The sequence below is a fragment of the Hemitrygon akajei genome, unplaced genomic scaffold (genome assembly GCF_048418815.1).
Source record: "Hemitrygon akajei unplaced genomic scaffold, sHemAka1.3 Scf000082, whole genome shotgun sequence".
Lineage (NCBI taxonomy): Eukaryota > Metazoa > Chordata > Chondrichthyes > Myliobatiformes > Dasyatidae > Hemitrygon > Hemitrygon akajei.
Window position 1 is genome coordinate 2,686,644 of NW_027331968.1, and position 20,215 is coordinate 2,706,858.

Consider the following 20,215-nt stretch of genomic DNA (forward strand, 5'->3'; position numbering starts at 1 on the left):
TTCGTGTTAATCTTCAAGCAGTTTATCATAAACAAAAAAATTCTGAGGAAGCAACACTTTTGAAAAAACAAAATTGTTGTCCAGTGAAATTATAGGACAGTTAGTCTGATCTCAGTGGTCAGGAATATGTTCGGGTGTATTAAGGGTGAGTTTTTTGGGTACTGTAATTGTGGAGGCATGATGAAGTAGGACAAAGTCAGCAGAATTCCTTTGCAGGAAATCGTGTGTGACAAATCACTTGCAATATTTTGAGGAAATAACAGGCAAGATAGATAAAGCAGAGGCAGTGGATGTTGTTTGCTTGGGTTTTCAGATGAGCTTTAACAAGGTACCCCATGCAAGGCCGATTGAGAAAGTAAGGAGGCAACGGATCCAAGAGGACATTGCTTTGTGGGTCCAGAACTGGCTTGCCACAGAGGACAAAGAGTAGTTGTAGTCGGGTCATATTCTGCATGGAGGTCGGTGACTAGTGGTCTATTACTGGTGGACTAGTGGATGACTCCCATCCACTCCATAAAGTACTGGTTAGGCACAGAAGTGCATTCAGCCAGAGATGCAACACTGAGCGTCAAAGGAAGTCATTCCTGCCTGTGGCCATCGAACTTTACAACTCCTCCCTCGGAGTGTTATTCCACTTGGAATAATTTATTTATTATTATTTAATTATGGTTTTATATTGCTATATTTCTACACTATTATTGGTTGGTGTGACTGTAACAAAACCCAATTTCCCTCGGGATCAATAAAGGATATCTGTCTGTATGTCTGGTGTGCCTCAGGGAACTGTTCTGGGACCTCTACTCCTCGTGATTTTTATAAATGACCTGGATAAGGAAGTGGAGGGATGGGATACTAAGTTTGCTGATGACACAAAGTTTTGGGGGGGTGTTGTTGATAGTGTGGAGGGCTGTCAGGAGTTACAGCAGGACATTGATAAGATGCAAAACTGGACTGAGAAGTGACAAATGGAGTTCAACACTGATAAGTGTGAGGTCATTCATTTTGTTAGGTCAAATATGATGGCAGAATATAGTATTAATGGTAAAACTCTTGGCAGTGTAGAGGATCCGCGGGATCTTGGGGTCCGAGTCCGTAGGACTCTCAAAGCTGTTACGCAGGTTGACTGTGTAGTTAAAAAGGCATAAGGTGCATTGGCTTTCATCAACCGTGCGATTGAGTTTAAGAGCCAAGAGGTAATGTTGCAGCTATATAGGACCCTGTTCAGAGTCCACTTGGAGTACTGTGCTCATTTCTGGTCGCCTCAATACAGGAAAGATGTGGAAACCATTGAAAGGGTGCAGAGGAGATTTACAAGGATGTTGCCTGGATTGCGGAGTGTGCGTTATGAGAATAGGTTGAGTGAATTCGGCCTTTTCTCTTTGGAGCGATGGAGGACGAGAGGTGACCAGATAGAGGTGTATAAGGTGATGAGAGGAATTGATCGTGTGGATAGTCAGAGGCTTTTCCCAGGGCTGAAATGACTAACATCAGAGGGAAAGTGTTTATTACACAGAGAGTGGTGAGTGTGTGGAATAGGCTGCCGGGGGCGGTGTTGGAGGCTGAACCGATAGGGTGTTTTAAGAGACTCCTGGACAGGTAGATGGACCTTAGAAAACTAGAGGGCTATGGGTAACACTAGGTAATTTCTAAGTTAAGGACATGTTCGGCACAGAATTGTGGGCTGAAGTGCCTGAATTGTGCTGTACGGTTTCTATGAAGATGCATTTTGTGTCAATAACTGATTTGGAAATGTTGGATTTGGTCTCTTAGCCAAATAGTGGACACAGTTTGGGAACAACTGGGTTCCAAGTATTGGTCCCTACAACACCCACTGGGACATCTTACAGGCCCAGGAAGGGTTTTTAAACAGACCGACTACCAGAACAGACGAAGACCACTCGGCCCCTCCAAACCGTCCTGTCATTCAATAAGTCCTTGGAATGGTCCATTCGCCCCCCACTTTGCTCGGACCATTGGCCCCACTTGTAGGTCAATAGACTGCCGGTTTGACCCCCAATGTGGTGAATCCCTCTGCTCGCCACCACTCCATCTTTCCAATAAAATGCACCCCCTTCCTTCCCCTGCTGGGTTCATTCCCTCCGTCCCCGGGGATTCGGCCAGTGTTCTCCTCCTACCTCTCAGCGATACATCAGACTCCGGCCGCAGGGGACGCTTCAGAAGCGCCCCCAACTTCGCTCGGAGGGAAATGGAAAGAAATCAAAAAGCGGGACATTTACTTTGAGGTTTATCCCGCCGAGGAAGCGGGGGAGACGATCTCTCGGCTGTTTCGCCTGTACTATTGGGTGTAACGAGTAATTGACATCACTTCGCACCAATGGAAATAACGCAGCGCCTGAATCCTCTGTTTCTCTCGGGGCCTTAATTATAACTGTTGCTCGACAGATCCCACTGAATAAAGTTGAAATTTCAAAGTTTAAGTCTGAAAAGGGAGAGATTAATGGCGGACAGAAATCGACTGTGTCTTACATGTCCATGAGCGAGAGGCGGAGTCCTGTGTTAAATGTTTAACCATCACGGCGACTGAAGGCAGCTGCAGGTTCATGAGGGACTGTTACTGTCAGATTCTGCAGTTCTTGCGGCTGCTCATCGCACCCAGGACTGAACCCTGGTTACTGAGCATTGGAGGAGTCTGTTCTGCTGATGTTAGCCTTAAACTGGACTAGTGCTTAATATTGTGGATCTGTGAAAGATAAATCAGCTCTGTATCAAATCCCATGTCTCAGGTACTTACTGTCTCTACCACACTCACGAAGCAAACTAGGGAGGCCACTCGGCCCATCTGGTCCCTGCCCATATTTCTGTTCCATATCAGTATATGAAAATCTACCCTTGCTGTTCCCCTCTCACTCTCCCTGAGATGACAGGTTGCCCACCAGGTAACCTACTCTAGAAAATGCTTAGAAAATGCTTAGAAAATGCCTACAGCATAGCCACCTATTTTCCTAAGCTCCATGTACCTATCTAAGAGTCTCTTAAAAGACCCTTTTGTATCCGCCTCTACCACCATCGCTGGCAGTGCATTCCACACAAACACCACTCTTTGCTTTAAAAATCTTAGCTCTGATATCTCCTCTGTACCTACTTCCAAGCAGCTTAAACCTATTCCCCCTCGTGTTAGCTGTTTCAGCTCTGGGAAAAAGCCTCTGGCTATCCACACGACCAATGCCTCTCATCATCTTATACATCTGCATGAAATCCCTGCATGATTTTCTCCGGGCTGAATAAGACGATGAGCTCACTGTGGTTGTGACGTTCTTCAGGGCTCCGGAAGAAGTTGGTTAAACTCCTTCTTCCCCCCTCTTTTCAACGTGTTGGGTCATTTTCACCAATTTTAAAGGACTGTGCCTCAGACAGCTGGGTTGTTGCAATTGTTACGTACCAGCAGCAACAGATCACTAACGGAGTCTGGTTTCGATGTTAAAACCACTCTCTTCTTTAGTATCTCCTCCAAATATAAAAGATTAAACGAAATAAACAGAATTTAACAGTGTAATGCGTATATATAGCTCCCAAACTATCAAGCTTGGGAAACAATGCTTAAAGTCTTCAGATGGTAAAATAGAAAAGTTCAGTAATCCACGGAAAAAGTGAGTGAGAGGAGAGATTTGTAAATCCACACGAACGTCTAGAGAGAAGGCAATTACGAAGAATTCCACACACATTCCACGCTGGGTAAACGAAACAACAGTCGCCGAAGATCTTATCCGTCGATTAGTTCCGAAATCCTCTTAGAAATATCACCAGGTGACAGTCACATGAATATCGTCTTCAAGTGGTTACCACAGAACACCCCGATTCCAGGTAAGGGCCAACAAAAGTGATACCACAGGACACTCCAGCAAGTCCACACATATGGATGATACGAAGTGACAGTCACACATCCGTTGTGCACTGCGTGCCGATGATCAGATCAACCCAACCTTTTGGGCATGGAAGAGTTGCAGCCTATAGCAGTCACACGCTGAAGTTCCAACAGCTTGTCTCCCGCTCCCTCTCCTGCTCCCGCTCCCTCAGGCTGCCGCAGCTTGTGTCTGACGTCACAGCCCCGCCTCACTCAGGCACTTAAAGCGACACTCACAGTAAACGAACCTGCGGTCTCGTAACACAATGCCCCTCTAAAGTCTGACAGCAGACTAGCGAGTGAATCTTCGATGGTGCAGAGTCAGAAACCGAAGAGTTGCCAGCCTGAGTCAGGGCTTTGGGGCTCCAGAGAGAGATGGGGTCTAGAGTTTACGAGGAGGAGGAGGAATCAGACCAGCAGGATATGACTACAAAAGAAACATCAGAAACATTTGGAAACTGGTTGACTTGAAAAAAAGGTGGTTAATTTCTGCAAAATACTAGTGGAAATCAACAGATGAGGCAGAAAATGTGAAGAGAAATAAATAGACAATGTTTAGGCCGAGCCCCTTCAGCATGCCTAGACTGTGTACTCCTCTGCTTAGTTGCTGCCTGAACTGCAGAGTTCCTCCAGCATTTTGTGTGTGTGCGTCTTTGTATTTCCAACAACTGCAGAATCTCCTGTGTTTTTTAACTGCATTTTACTTTGGCATTAGATACACGTTGGTATTGAGTATATTGTTTATGGGAGCCGCTTTCTGCGTTAAAACAGCTGCTGATTTTTCTATACACACGAAAAAAAAATGAGGTATGGACAATGAACCGGTGCTTGCAGAAATGTTTAATGGCACCCTAATTACCCATAATGCGTTGCGTTAAAAATTTCGCCGGCACAAAAGCACCGATGAAATGCGCAGGCGTCAGGCTGATGACGTTCCCGAGTATCACGCATGCGCGCAGTACCCTGCAGGCCTTGAAAATGTCGGGCGCAGGTAAGATCGATTCTCTCCGATTTTATATTAAACACCGACTTCAGGACGATTCCTGTGAAATCCAGTCACGGTGGCCAGCAATCCCGGAACAGTCCTGCTCTCTTCCCTCTCTCTCAGACCCACGATCCGTACACGGGCCCCGGGGAGCTACCGGCTGATGAGGGAATGGGAACCGATGGATCTCTCAGACAGAGCTGAGCTCCAGCTATCTAAATGCAAGGATTAGGAACTCAGAGGAAGGGAACAAAATCTTTTACATCAGCCGTAGAGAAGATTACCTTTGTTCTACCTCCAATCAGTAACAAGAGAAAATCTGCAGATGCTGGAAATCCAAGCAACACACACAAAATGCCGGCGGAACTCAGCATTAGTACTCTTTTCCATAGATGCTGCCTGGCCTGCTGAGTTCCTCCAGTATTTTGTGTGTGTGTTGTTTGTTGTACCTCCTCCTGTTCTGAACTTTTCTACAGGTGAGAACATGTTTTGACCCATTCTTTCTGGGTACATGATAATATCAAAAACCTTTGCCCTTGGCAACAAGTAACTTTCACATCACAAATGTGCCAGATTCCAGTGAGACAGACTACTGCCCTTCCCTTCATATACATTGGCATTGCATTCACTGAGTTCACCACCGTCAGTCACCTGGAGAGGGTTCAGGGGAAATATTTATGTACAACACAGAAACTGCTGTTACCTGTCTGTATTGTGGTGATGCAAAAGTTGCTGGAGAATTTGCAAATGGGAAGAAGTGGAGTGAAATTTGGAAATCTGACTTTTTAAAGCATCATTTAGCAAACAAGTCACATATGGACAGTGTGCAAAAGCTCTGGCGAGAAAATCCTTCATAACCCGCTATAGGCCTGCTACATAGGTTGTGTGAGAGTGCAGATGAACTCGATAGAACCTAGAGGAGATCAAAGTTTTTATCGACAGTGATTTGCTAGCTGTGAAAATGAATACCTCTCTATATAAAATTCACTGTGCATATGTTGTCACTGGGTAAAAAAAATACACGGTACATGGTTTATGTGCACACTTGTCATTACAAATTGGAGGGGTCATTGGTGGGAAGGTGGGGAGACCTCCGGTGTCCCTGATGCCCTCACCTACAAGATGTGCATTCAGCTGCAGCTTGTAACCCGGCACTTTAAGGAGTTGGAACTTGAAATGGATGAATTCTGGATCATCCAGGAGTTGGAGGGGGTGATAGATATGACATGAAGAGAGGTGAGTTACACACAAGGTACAGGACACAGGGAACTGGGTGAGAGTCAGGAAGGGAAATGAGGTTAAATAGCCATCACAGAGTACTCTTGTTGCTATCCCACACAACAACAGGTGGAACACTTTGGAAAGTATTGGGGTGGATTACCTGGCAGAGGAAAGTCAAAGGAGTGATAGGGGATTCATTAGTTAGGGGAACAGAACAGGAAGGGGACTAATATCCTAGTGGTAAGGCTGCGAGAGCAAGTGTGGTGGAGGGGGGGTGCTGATGTGGTTAAAATGATTTGTAGGAGGAATGGGAGCCAGAATGACAGGACAGATAGTGGAGAGGGTGATTTGAATTGAATTGACCTTCTTACATACATATACATGAGGAGTAGAAGTCTTTACGTTACATCTCCATCTAAATGTGCAATGTGTAATTTATAATAAATAGTTTGTGCATAGAACAGTCAGTATAACATAAATATGCAATTGTATTAGCATGAATTAATCAGTCTGAGGGCCTGGTAGAAGATGATGTCCTGGAGCCTGTTGGTCCTTTTGCTGTGGTACCGTTTCCTGGATGGTAGCAGCAGGAACAGTTTGTGGTTGTGGTGAATTGGGTCCCCAATATCTTTTGGGCCCTTTTTCCACACCTATCTCTGTAAATGTCCTGAATAGTGGGAAGTTCACATCTACAGATGCGCTGGGCTGTCCACACCACTCTCTGCAGAGTCCTGCAATTGAGGGAAGTATAGTTCCCATACCAGGCAGTGATGCAGCCAGTCATGATGCTCTCTATTGTGTCCCTGTAGAAAGTCCTCAGGATTTTGGGCCCCATTCCCAACCTCTTCAATTATCTGAGGTGAAAGAGGTGCTGCTGTGCTCTTTTCACAACACAGTCGGTATGTACAGACCATGTGAGATGCTTGGTAATGTTTATGCCGAGGATCTTAAAGCTGTTCACCCTCTCAGCCCCAGATCCTTTGATGTCAACAGGGGTTAGCCTGTCTCCATTCCTCCTGTCGTCCGCAATCAGCTCCTTTGTTTTTGTGACAATGAGGGAGAGTTTGTTTTCTTTACACCAGTCAGATCTTGTTCAGACCTCAGATAGAGTCAGCAATCAAATGGTTGAGCATGGTGAGATAAATGTGCTGAGCTGTGTATATCACAATGCAAGAAGCAGCGTAGGAAAACCCGATGAGCTCAGGACAGGGAATTATGATATTGTAGCCATTATAGGGGCTTGTTTACACCCAACAGTCTGAGGGATTTAGAGATATTTGTAGAGAGATTGCAGACCATGCCAAGAAACAAAGGATGTTCCAGTAAGTGATTTTAACTTTCCATTTATTGACTGGGACTCCCATACTGTAAAAGGATTAGATGGGGTAAAGTTTGTCAAATGTGCCCTTAATCAGGATGTAGAATTCCTGATGTAGAAGTGTGCAATAAGCTGTTAGGAAATGATCCAGGGTGGTGACAGAATTTGTGATCATAATGCCATGAGATTCAAAGTAAATATGGAAAAAGAGAGGTCTGGACCACGGGTTGAGATTCTAAATTGGAGAAAGGTCAATTTTGATGGTATCAAAAAGGATCTGACAAGTGTGGTTTGGGACAGGCTGTTTCCTGGCAAAGGAGTACCTGTAAGTGGGAGGCCTTCAGAAGTGAATTTTTGAGGATGCGGAGTTTGTATGTGGCTGCCAAAATGAAAGTTGAAAGGTAACTGGTCCAGGGAACCTTGCTTTTGAAGAGAAATTGAAGCCTCGTATATTTTGTTCCTCTAAATGCCTCAGACTGTTGGGTGCTACCAAGACCCATTAATGACTACAAATCATGATTCCACGCACTGAGCTCATCTGACTTTCTTTGTTGTCTTCTTTTGGTTTCTCAAAGCTTCTGAATAGTTTTTGTTCTTTTGTTTGCCGTCTCTTTGCCATTTATGTTGGCTTTGGCTTCTCATTTTAGCCACAGTTGTGTCCTCCTGTCTTTCTAATGCTTCCACTTCTGTGGAATCACTCAGGTCCCGAATTGCTCCAGAAACTCCAGCCACTGCTGCTCAATTGTCACTCCTACCCTTTCCCTTCCAAACAAGTTTGGCCAGCTTCTCTGCCATAGAAACATGGAGAAGTTCAGTAAAGAAACAGGCTATTTGTCCCATCTAGTCAATGCCAAAAAAGCATTTAAACTTGCAGTGCGATCTGGACCAGCTGGCAAAATGGTTTGAGAAATGGAAAAAGGAATTTAATGCAGACAAGTGTGAGTTGTTGCACTTTGGTCTGACTTACCAAGGGAGGTCTTTCACAGTGACTGGTCGGGCACGGAGGAGTGTTGTAGAAGAAAGGGACCTCTTGTAGACGAAAGTCCTTAATTCACTGAAAGTGGTTTCACAGTTAGATAGAGACGGAAGGGAAGATTTTAGCCCAATGGCCTTCATGAACAAAAGTACTGACAACAATAGATGGATGTTATGTTGACTTATAGAAGATATTGGTGAGGCCTAATTTGGAGTACTAAGTGCAGTTTTGGTCACCAACCTACGGGAAAGATGTAAGGACTTAGAAAGAGTTCAGAGAAAATTCACAAGGATGTTGCCAGGTCTGGAGTACTTGGGTTATAAGGAAAGATTGAACAGGTCAGGACTTTATTCCTTGGACTGTAGGAGATTGAGGGGAGATTTGATTGTGATAGAGGGGCATAGATAGTGTAAATGCAAGCTGGCTTTTACCACTGAGATGGGGTGGGAGTAAACCAGAGGCCATGGGATAAGGGTGAAAGGTGAAATGTTAAGGGGAACATGAGGGGAAACTTCTTCACACAGACAGTCATCCGGCTGTGGAATGAACAGCCAGCACAAGTGGTGCATGCAAGCTCGATTTCAACATTTCAGAGGTTCATGTAGGTACCTGCATGGTAGGGGTGTGGGAGTGGGCAGATTAAGTAGTTCAGCACAGACTAGATGGCCCAAAGGGCATGTTTCTGTGTTGTAATTTTCTACAAGAAAGTGAAATATTACAAAAATTCACTCTGTCTTTTTAACGGCTGTGCGGACCAACCATTCACCTCAACAGGAATTTTTTATATGGCATTAAAACTGTGGCACTTTAAGTTAATAATACATAAAAGAAAATCCCAGATGCACATCAAGAAAGACGAATTGCGTGAGACTGTTTCAGTTACTGTGGGGCCAGGCACCCATGCAGCTCAGCAGGAACAGGGAATAATACCAATGGAGAGAGTCCAACTCAGCCAAGGTACAAACTGGAGATGGCAGAAATGCCCCATTCTTATAGAAACAGGAAAAGCATCAGGGAATTGATGGTCATTCCAGATACCAGCACTCTGCCCAGTCAGGAGATGATTTCTCTGTCCAACTTGGGTAGAACCTCACTGTAACAGTGTTATACCAGATCAAACCTTGGCAACTCATGTAATCTCATCTGAAATGTTGTCCTAAACCCACTGATCGATCTTGTAAATCTTTTTACAGGTTAAAAACAAGAAGGAATTTGTCTCCAGGAAGTTCAAACATGGCACACCAGTTTGGTTGTCTCTGTCCAGATATTTAAGAAGTGGAGCAAGGGATTCAATTGACCATCCTTCCTGCTCAAACTGTGGGGAGGGATTCACTCGGTCATTTGACCAACTGGCAACCCGTCATTTTACACAGGAGAAAGGCTGTTCACCTGCTCAAACAGTGGGAATGAATTCACTCGGTTATCACAATTGAAGGTACATCAGCAAGTTCACACTGGGCAAGGCCATTCATCTGTTCTGTGTGTGAGAAAGGATTCAGTCAGTCTTCCCACTTGTGGAAACTACAGTCAGTTCACTCTGGGCAAAGGCTGGTGATCTGCTGAATATCTGGGAAAGGATTCACTCAGTCATCTGACCTAATGGCAGACCAGCGGGTTCACACTGGGGAGAAGCCATTCAGCTGCTCAGTCTGTGGGAAGGGATTCACTCAGTCATCCCACCTATACAGTCACCAGCGAGTTCACACTGGGGAGAGGCTGTTCACCTGCTCAGAGTGTGGGAAGGGATTCACTCAGTATTCCTACCTACATAGACACCAGCGAGTTCACACTGGGGAGAGGCCATTCACCTGCTCAGTCTGTGGGAAGAGATTCACTCAGTCATCCCACCTACATAGTCATCAGCGAGTTCACACTGGAGAGAGGCCATTCACCTGCTCAAAGTGTGGGAAGGGATTCACTCAGTCATCTCAACTACTGGCACACCAGCAAGTTCACACTGGGGAGTGGCCTTTCACCTGCTCAGAATGTGGGAAAGGATTCACTGAGTCATACACCTTACTGGTACATCAGCGAGTTCACACTGGGGAGAAGCCGTTCACCTGCTCAGAATGTGGGAAGAGATTCACTCAGTCATCCAGTCTACAGAGACATCATCGAGTTCACATTGGGGAGAAGCCATTCACCTGCTCAGTCTGTGGGAAGAGATTCACTCGGTCATCCAACCTACATAGTCATCAGCAAGTTCACACTGGGGAGAAGCCGTTCACCTGCTCAGTCTGTGGGAAAGGATTCACTCGGTCATCTCAACTACTGGCACACCAGCAAGTTCACACTGGGGAGTGGCTTTTCACCTGCTCAGAATGTGGGAAAGGATTCACTGAGTCACACACCTTACTGGTACATCAGCGAGTTCACACTGGGGAGAAGCCGTTCACCTGCTCAGAATGTGGGAAGAGATTCACTCAGTTATCCAATCTACAGAGACATCATCGAGTTCACATTGGGGAGAAGCCATTCACCTGCTCAGTCTCTGGGAAGAGATCCACTCGGTCATCCAACCTACAGAGACATCAGCAAGTTCACACTGGGGAGAAGCCGTTCACCTGCCCAGTCTGTGGGAAAGGATTCACTCAGTCATCCCAAATACTAGAACACAAGTCAGTTCATAGTGGGGCGTGGCCATTGTTATGAATCCCTAGGTTTCATTTGATATGGACTGTCATTTTAAGAGAGATTTAGAAGGTGAATCAGTCTGACTTGCAGCTTGTTTACATCGCTCGCAGCTTGTTTAGTTTTAACTGAGGACACAGACACTCAGAGTCAGACGGAGACGGATGAAAAATGGAAGGATTGAAAGCAGGGAACTAGTGGCCAAAGGTCACTGTTTAGAACTTTCCTTTGCCCACAAGGGTGGGTTAATTATCCATTCACCGTACATCGAATGTGTGGTTGTCAACCTCGTTTGATCCATAGGAGTGGATCTGATTTGGCACATCCTGTGGAGACCACTTATGTGTTAACCCTTGACTGGGTGTGATGTGGTCATTCATTTGAAGATGATACCCCTCATGGCAAGTCACTTTCGGTGATAATTCATATGTAGATTTGTAAAGATCACAGATAAAATCTACAGCAACTGTTCTCTCATTTTAACACTATGGAACCTGGAGAACAGATAGACAGACAGATGTACTTTATTGATCCTGAGGGAAATTGAGTTTCATTACAGTCGCACCAACCAAGAATATTGTAGAAATATAGCAATATAAAACCATCAATAATTAAATAATAATAAGTTAATCTTTGCAAGTGGAAATAAGTCCAGGACCAGCCTATTGGCTCAGGGTGTCTGACACTCTGAGGGAAGATTAGAAAAGTTTGATGGCCACAGGCAGGAATGACTTCCTGTGATGCTCAGTGTTAGATCTCGGTGGAATGAGTCTCTGGCTGAATGTACTCCTGTGCCTAACTAGTACATTATGGATTGGATGGGATTCATTGTCCAAGATGTCATGCAACTTGGACAGCATTATCTTTTCCGACACCACCGTCAGAGAGTCCAGTTCCACCCCCACAACATCACTGGCCTTACGAATGAGTTTGTTGATTCTGTTGGTGTCTGCTACCCACAGCCTGCTGCCCCAGCACACAACAGCAAACATGATAGCACTGGTCACCACAGCCTCGTAGAACATCCTCAGCATCGTCTGGTAGATGTCAAAGGACCTCAGTCTCCTCAGGAAATAGAGACGGCTCTAACCCTTCTTGTAAACAGCCTGAGTGTTCTTTGAGCAGTCCAGCTTATTGTCAATTCGTATCCCCAGGTATTTGTAATCTTCCACCATGTCCACACTGACCCCTTGGATGGAAACAGGGGTCACCGGTACCTTAGCCCTCCTCAGGTCCACCACCAGCTCCTTAGTATTTTTCACATTAAGCTGCAGATGATTCTGCTCGTACCATGTGACAAGATTTCCACCATAGCTCTGTACTCAGCCTCATCTCCCTTGCTGTTCGACATAACTGCCTTCTCTCGACATTTACCCTGAATTACAAATATCTCTCTCATCACCTATTTTGTGGATGAACTGAACATTCATACTTTACCATCTGAAGACTCCAAACCTTATTTTCCCCGAGCTCAATAGTTTGGGAGTTATATTTACACACATATATACACATAACACTGTTAATCTTTGTTTAACTTGTTTAAGGAAACCTAGTGAGCTTGAGCTCCAGTACAAGTGAGAAAAATTAAAGCTGGAGTCTGCGGAAAGGCAGAGGCAGTTTGAGGCTAGAGAGGCAGAAAAACAGACAGAAAATTGTCTCAAAGTGTAATTAAGGGGAAGGCTTAGCATGCCTATTCTGCTTTGACAGTTGCTGAAGCAGCTGATTATTTATTTATTTATGCTGACCCAATCATCGCCACTGGGCTATAAACGTGCAGGAGCAGTGTGTGGTTCAGTGCTTTGCTCAAGGACACACACGCTGCCTTGGCTGAGGCTCAAAATCATGACCTTCAGATCGCTAGTTCAACACTTTAACCAGCTGGCCACGCACCACACATTATGACCTAGAAAAGCAGGCTGTGCTCAAAGCTTATGAGTTGGTCCCAGAAGCATACAGGCAAAAGTTTAGAAATTTGAAGAAATCTGTGAACCAGACTTATATGGAATTTGCTTATGAGAAATTTGTGTGTATTGCCCACTGGTGCACATATAAAAATGTAAATGATGATTTTAACAGCTTGAAAGTGTTGGTTTTAATTGAAGAATTCAAAAAGTGCGTCCCTGATTACATAAAGACGTATTTAGATGGAAATGATGCTGCCACTATGCAGGAGTCTGCTAGATTAGCAGATCAGTTTGCTTTAACTCATAAGGTTATGTTTACCCTGAATAAGAGTTTCGAAAAGAGTAGCAGGGATAACCAGGGTAAACCAGAAATTAATGCTGGGATTTGTCACACTTGTCAAGTTTTGACTAAACCTAATCAGGTCATCCCAGTGGTCCCACTCCAGCCTATACCTGCATTCGGTGAACCCTTTTCCAAAGTTATAGTGGATTGTGTTGGCCCATTTGCCAAAGACTAAAGCTGGTCATCAGTATCTGCTAACTATTATGTGTACTGCATCCAGATTCCCAGAGGCAATGCCTCTTAGAAATATTAAAGCTAAAAATGTGTCGAAGGCTCTTACCGAGTTTTTTTTTTACTTTATTCGATTTGCCTCAAGAAATGCAGTCTGATCAAGGAAGTAATTTTTCATTTGGGTTATTCCAGCAGGTAGTTTATGAACTGGGAGCAAAACAAATTACATCGTCTACATACCATCCGGAATCACAAGGGGCTTTAGAAAGATTTCACTCTAGCAACAAAACAATGATCAAGACATACTGTGTTGAAAATGGAAACGACTAGGATGAAGGAATACATTTGCTTTTGTTCGCAGTAAGAGAGTCGGTTCAGGAATCATTGGGCTTTACTCCATTTGAACTCATATTTGGTCGCAGAGTGAGGTGAGCTTTGACCTTGTAAAAGGAGCGGTGGATTGATGGCGATGTACATGTTAACTTGTTAGACTATGTTTTAAAGTTCAAAAATAAACTACACCAATTCTGTAGCCCAGCAAGACAAAACTTAAAGATTTCTCCAAAACAAAATGAAGTGTTGGTTTGATAAGCAGGGTTGCTAAAGAAAATACCGGGTGGGGGATAAGGTGCTTGCCTTATGTTGACGAATCCACTTCAGGTGAAATTCAATAGACCGTATGAAATAGTCTCTCAATTTAATGATGTGAATTATGTTATTACAACACACGACCGAAGTAAACAAACACAGCTGGTACACATGAATATGATAAAGCCTTATTTTGACAATCAGGCACCATCTGTGAGTGTTGTTGTCAAAATATATGAATCTGGCAACCCTGAGAATGAAACAATTGACTCGTCTGAGACTTTTCACAAGCCAAGTATGGTCCCAGTTAGGCTAATGAACTCGGTTGTTCCAGAAAATATTGATCTGCAGCCAAAGCAACAACAACAGCTGAAGGAATTAATTCTGAAGTTTAAAGATTTATTTCCCGATGTTCCCAGGCAAACCACGGTCTCAGTACATGACGCAGATATTGGTCAAGCCAAACCGATTAAACAATACCCATATTGCATGAACGTAGAAAATGTAAATTGGCTGAGCAATTGTTGTAAGTGTGGAAACAGATTCAGTAGGTCTTAGAGGAGCGGATTATGGGAAGGTAAATGCAGTAACAAAAACAGATGCCTATTCGATCGCTAGGATAGATGGTTGCATCGATAAGGTTGAAATAGCTAATTTCTTACAAAGATTGATCTGTTGACGGGGTATTTGTGTGTTCCATTGACGGACAGAGGTAGAGAAATTTCTGCATTTGTGACACCATCTGGGTTGTATGAATACAATGTTTTGACTTTTGGAAAGAAAAATGCTCCAGGAACATTCCAGAGAATGATTGATTTTGAAATTCGAGGGTTAGAACACACAGATGTCTATATTGATGACTTAGTCACAGGGAGTGACACTTGGGAAGAGCATTTCTCTGCAGTAGAAAAGCTGTTTGCCGGGCTTTCCCAGGCCAGCCTTACAGTTAACTTGGCTAAGAGTGAATTTGGCCATGCCACTGTGACCTGTCTTGGCTATGTTGTAGGTCAATGCAAGTTGGCTCCTGTTCAGGCAAAAGTCCAGGCAATTTCTCAAGTTCCTATTCTGACTGCTAAGAAGGCTCTTAGAAGGTTTCTGGGAATGAATGGATATTACCGTAAGTTCTGTAAGAAATTTGCTGCTGTCGCTCTTCCTCTGACTAATCTCCTGAAGAAGGGTGAAAAGTTTGTTTGGACTGAACCTTGTCAGGAGGCATTTGATCGATTGAAAGTTATTATTTGAGATTAGGCCAATCAATGTAGTATTCTCAGCAAATTTAATTAGCAGATTGGAGCTGTGGGTGGCAACACGAGTCACGGGTGCACAGAAAGTAAATGACAGGGCCCAACAGACAAACCTGTGGGTTGTGTGTCCTGAGGGTCAGCGAGACAGAGGAGATGGAGCCCACTGTTACCACCTGCCGGCGATCTGACAGGAAGTCCAGGATCCAGCTGCACAAGGCAGGGTGAAGGCCGAGGTCTCTGAGCTCCTTGTCGATACTTCATGCCTTTGTATGGCGACTGCTCTGCCCATGACTGCAAGGAACTGCAGAGAACTTTGGAGAGCAGAGAACATCAGAGAAACAAGCCTCCACTCCATGGACTCTCCCTACACTTCCCCTCCCTCGGAAAAGCAGGCCATGTACACAAAGAACCTCATAACCTGGACATTCTTGCTGCAAACCCGCTCCCCCATCGGGGAAGAGATACAAAAGCCTTAAAGTTGTACCTGGTGTACAACCAGGCTGAAGGACGGCTTCCTGTCTGTGGTTATAAGCCAAATGAAATATAAAATGGACTCGGCCTCACAATGTAACTCGACGTGACCCTGCACCATATGTCTATCTGCACTGCACTTTCTCTGCAGCATAATGCTTTGTTACAGTTATTTTTCTGTTGTATATGAGCTCAATGTACTGTTGAAATGTATCGATCTGTGTGGACGGTACATCAGGCAAGATTTTCACTGTAGCTCAGTACGTGATGATAATAAACAAATTCCCCATTTTAATTGTGTGGAAATATTAGACAGACTGAGCTTCTGCTCTGGAACCACAGAAGGAAACTGACCTGTTGTCATTTCTGTGGAAAGCAAATATATGTAAGATGCTTCAATCTCACATTACGATCTGCGGTAACTGGGATCAGGTGACCAGTGGTGGGTCTCCCATATTAATATCAGAATCAAGTTTAATAGCACCGGAATATGCCATGAAATTCGTTGTCTCTGCAGTAGCAGTAGAACCTAATTCTTAACAAAAGATTTTAACAATTGTGATTTAAAATAAGTATATATATAGTACAAAAATAGAAAAAAAATGTAATAAACTATTCTAATTGTGTGGATCTACTTGATCCGGATCCCACTGCATTGTCTGAAGAGGACAAAGGTGAAGCTACACGTACACGTCGAGCAGTGACCCACAAATGCTGCAGATCTGCAGAAAAAAGTGAACAGGAAACGGGATCAGGTGACGGGTGGACGGACTCCGACCTGAACCGGTGACTCTGCTCCTCACCCCTCACACACTGCCCGACCCATCCGCCGCATTCCCCACATTATTCCATATTTACACCAGATACATGTCTACTTTTCCACACCATATCTACACCGATCCCTTTCCCTCCACCCCTAGGTCACAGAGTCACGGGCTTGATTCCCATCCCCTTTTCTCAGAGACTGGGATCCCTGGTTCAACCGGTAATGATGTTGTGCATTTCAATGTGTTCACCTCTCAGTCCTCGATTCTCTAAATGAAAGGGTTATCACATTTGATCTTTCTTCAGGTTATGACCCCACCTCTCCAGGGATCAGTCAGGTGAATCTTCATTGCACTCTCTATAACAAATACTCTCTAACCTCTTTGTTAATCCTCTATGGAATTAATTTCCATCTTCTGCAGCCCCGTGTTGCACCAACCACTCACCTCCCACCCCTATCACTATTTCCACCTTCCCACCTCCCCCCTCACCTGGATCCACCTCTCACTCCCCAGCTCTTGCCCCATCCCCACCCCTCACCTCTTTTCTCTGACTATTTCCCGTCCACTCTCAGTCCAGAGGGAGGGTCTCGGCCCGAAATGTTGACGGTCCATTTCCCTCCACAGATGCTGCCCGACCCACTGAGTTCCTCCGGCAGTTTGTTCTTTGGTCTGTGTAACCCGTGTTAGTGTGGGGAGCGGGATTTTACACCATATTCCAGGTACAATCCCAACAAAGCACAAATAATTGTCGCTCTGCCCCGACCCTCCGGCAGTTTGTTCTTTGGTCTGTGTAACCCGTGTTAGTATGGGGATCGGGATTTTACACCATATTCCAGGTACAATCTCGACAAAGCCCAAATAATTGTCACTTGAGCGGGAGACGAACTGAGCGGGGTAACGCCCACTCAGCTTGTCCGCCTCCGCGACTGGTTGTAACCGGTGATTGACATCGCTTCGCACCAATGGGAATAGCGCAGCTCCTGAATCCTCTGTTGACAGCGGTGCGGGAGGGGCTGGTCACGTGATTATTAGCCCAGCCGTTTAACCGATAAAGCTCGAGCACAGCAGCGCGTGAGTGACGTAAGACACCGCGCACGTGAGGTTCAGATCCCGGTGGGGGAGCCCATGTGTGACGTCAGGCGCGTGTGGGGAGGAGCTGTGTGACGTCACCTGTGGGAGAGCGCTGGCATTTAAAAGCACCTTAATGGACTTTTCAGTGGGACAACAACATTAATCACGGGTTTCATCACTGAATCCAGTGTTGTGGGATGTAAAGTCCCCTGTTATGTGTCCGGCTGTGCCGTGTTGTTGGTGGAGTGGGCAGCGTGGTGTTTGTCTCGATTCGGGTCAGATAGATAGATAGATAGATACTTTATTCATCCCCATGGGGAAATTCAACTTTTTTTCCAATGTCCCATACACTTGTTCTAGCAAAACTAATTACATACAATACTTAACTCAGTAAAAAAAAATATGATATGCATCTAAATGACCATCTCAAAAAGCATTAATAATAGCTTTGAAAAGTTCTTAAGTCCTGGCGGTAGAATTGTAAAGCCTAATGGCATTGGGGAGTATTGACCTCTTCATCCTGTCTGAGGAGCATTGCATCGATAGTAACCTGTCGCTGAAACTGCTTCTCTGTCTCTGGATGGTGCTATGTAGAGGATGTTCAGAGTTATCCATAATTGACCGTAGCCTACTCAGCGCCCTTCGCTCAGCTACCGATGTTAAACTCTCCAGTACTTTGCCCACGACAGAGCCCGCCTTCCTTACCAGCTTATTAAGACGTGAGGCGTCCCTCTTCTTAATGCTTCCTCTCCAACACGCCACCACAAAGAAGAGGGCGCTCTCCACAACTGACCTATAGAACATCTTCAGCATCTCACTACAGACATTGAATGACGCCAACCTTCTTAGGAAGTACATTCGACTCTGTGCCTTCCTGCACACCAGAATTGCCAGTGGGGTCTACACACAGTGTAGTAGTCAACAGAAAACCTCTCGTCCCTGCAGTCTTTTTCTCCTGGTGAACTCAACACCCTGACAGTGTGAACCATAGATACCCCTTCCTCTCAGAGTCAGGGAATCATTCAGACAGCTGATCGCTGAGAGGAATTATATTTATTGGTCATTAAAGTTCGCCCAGATTCGTTTGGATGGATTTGATGTGGAGTTCGGGGTGTCACAGTGAAAGGGCCGGACGGCCGAACTCTCTCCATTGTCCAAACATCGTTCCAGGTGAGTCGACACTTCACCTGTGAATCTTCCGGGGTCGCCTGTTGTGTCCGCTGCTCCCGATGCGGCCGCCTCTATACTGGTGACACCGGCTCCTCCGCAGTTGTGTGGGGTAGGGTTTTGTTTTGTGGGGGGGGGGGGGGTGTCGATGATATTGTTCCCTTTGTGCGGGAGGGGTGGGTTTTGGGGGTTTGATGATCGGGGGTTGAGGTGGGAGTTTGATTTTTCTCTCTGAACGACTTTCATGCTCTCTCTTTGTTTCGTGGTTTTCTGGAGAAGAAAAAAAGCTCAAGAGTTGTTTACGGATACCTGCTTTGATAATAAATTAACCTTTGAACTATCCGCTCCGAGCGGGACTTCCTGGTGTCCGAACATTTTCATTCCGATTCCCTCTGGGGAATCTATTGATGTTGAAAATTATCATAAACCTCTGATTGCATTGTTTTATGCGGGGGTGGAGTGGGAGTTTGATTTTTCTCTCTAATAGATGCTGTCCAGCCTGCTGAGTTCCGCCAGCATTTTGTTTGTGTTGCTTTGAATTTCCAGCATCTGCAGACTTTGTCGTGTTTGTGATTTACCTCTCCGTTGTCCCTCCCGCCTCCGGCCAGTGGTCGCTCTGTCGGGACCTCCGGCCACGACTGGTGCAGCCCAGAACCTCCTGCTAAACGCAGGCGCAGTGCCGACTGGAGCTGTCGCCGGCGTTTCTTCTGTTCAGGTGTCCGTGAAGAAGGGTCTGATCTCGGGTTTGTGGAAATTGGGGGCCGGTTGGCGTGGAAGCACAACTTTGTGGACCGAAGGGCCTGTATTGTGCTGTAGGTTTTCTATGTTTCTATGAAAAGTGTCGGGAACGAGCTCTGCCGGACGGCTGGAGGCTCCGGGCTCTCCGGTCCCGCAGCCCCGGTTTTAGCTTTGCGCCCGAGCCCGGGCTGTGGGATCAGTTAATTGTGGTTCCCAGGCTGGGAGGGGTTTGGGGTGAGGGGGATCTGTCTGTGTGTGTGTGGGGGGGAGAGGTTATAGGTGGACTGTAGTCGGGGGGGATGGGGGGGTGGGGCTGCTGTTGTGAGAAAGTGGGATGATCGGACGTTCCGTGACCTGGGTCAAATAAAGTTGTAAACAGGGGAGGATCTGTTCCGTTGTATCGGACGCTCGCGTGTCCTTTCAGGAAGCAGCAATTGTCTCTTCAAATTAATTACTGTCTAATCTTGCTGTTAACATGGTGTTTGTTACAAAGCCCCAGTGTCTGGAAGAGCTGTCACCGTCATGGGCTGTTGGTGCAGACTGGGATGGCGGTGGAGTGTCAGTGACCTCTGTATCAGAGATCAACACGGGTTTCTACATCCTCCTCTGAGATATAAATGTCCTCACAGTGGATTCGGATCAGCTGGCATATCTGGAGTTTGCAAGGGGAAAGGGAATAGTGAAGGGTCTGAGGAGAAAGCGTTTTAGTCAGCAAACAATTGTCCGGGGTGGAGGGGTACAGGAGCTGTCTGATAGAT

At 45.4% G+C, this 20,215-nt stretch overlaps 1 protein-coding gene across 1 annotated transcript in view; it reads left to right on the forward strand.

Moving 5' to 3' along the window:
- LOC140722625 (uncharacterized) overlaps positions 1–13,506 on the forward strand; it is a 121,779-nt gene extending 108,273 nt beyond the window's left edge. Inside the window, 1 exon segment of the mRNA XM_073037328.1 lies at positions 9,929–13,506. Within this exon segment, the coding sequence (XP_072893429.1) occupies positions 9,929–11,014 (1,086 nt within the window). The 3' untranslated portion in view covers positions 11,015–13,506.
- Positions 13,507–20,215: the final 6,709 nt, after the last annotated feature.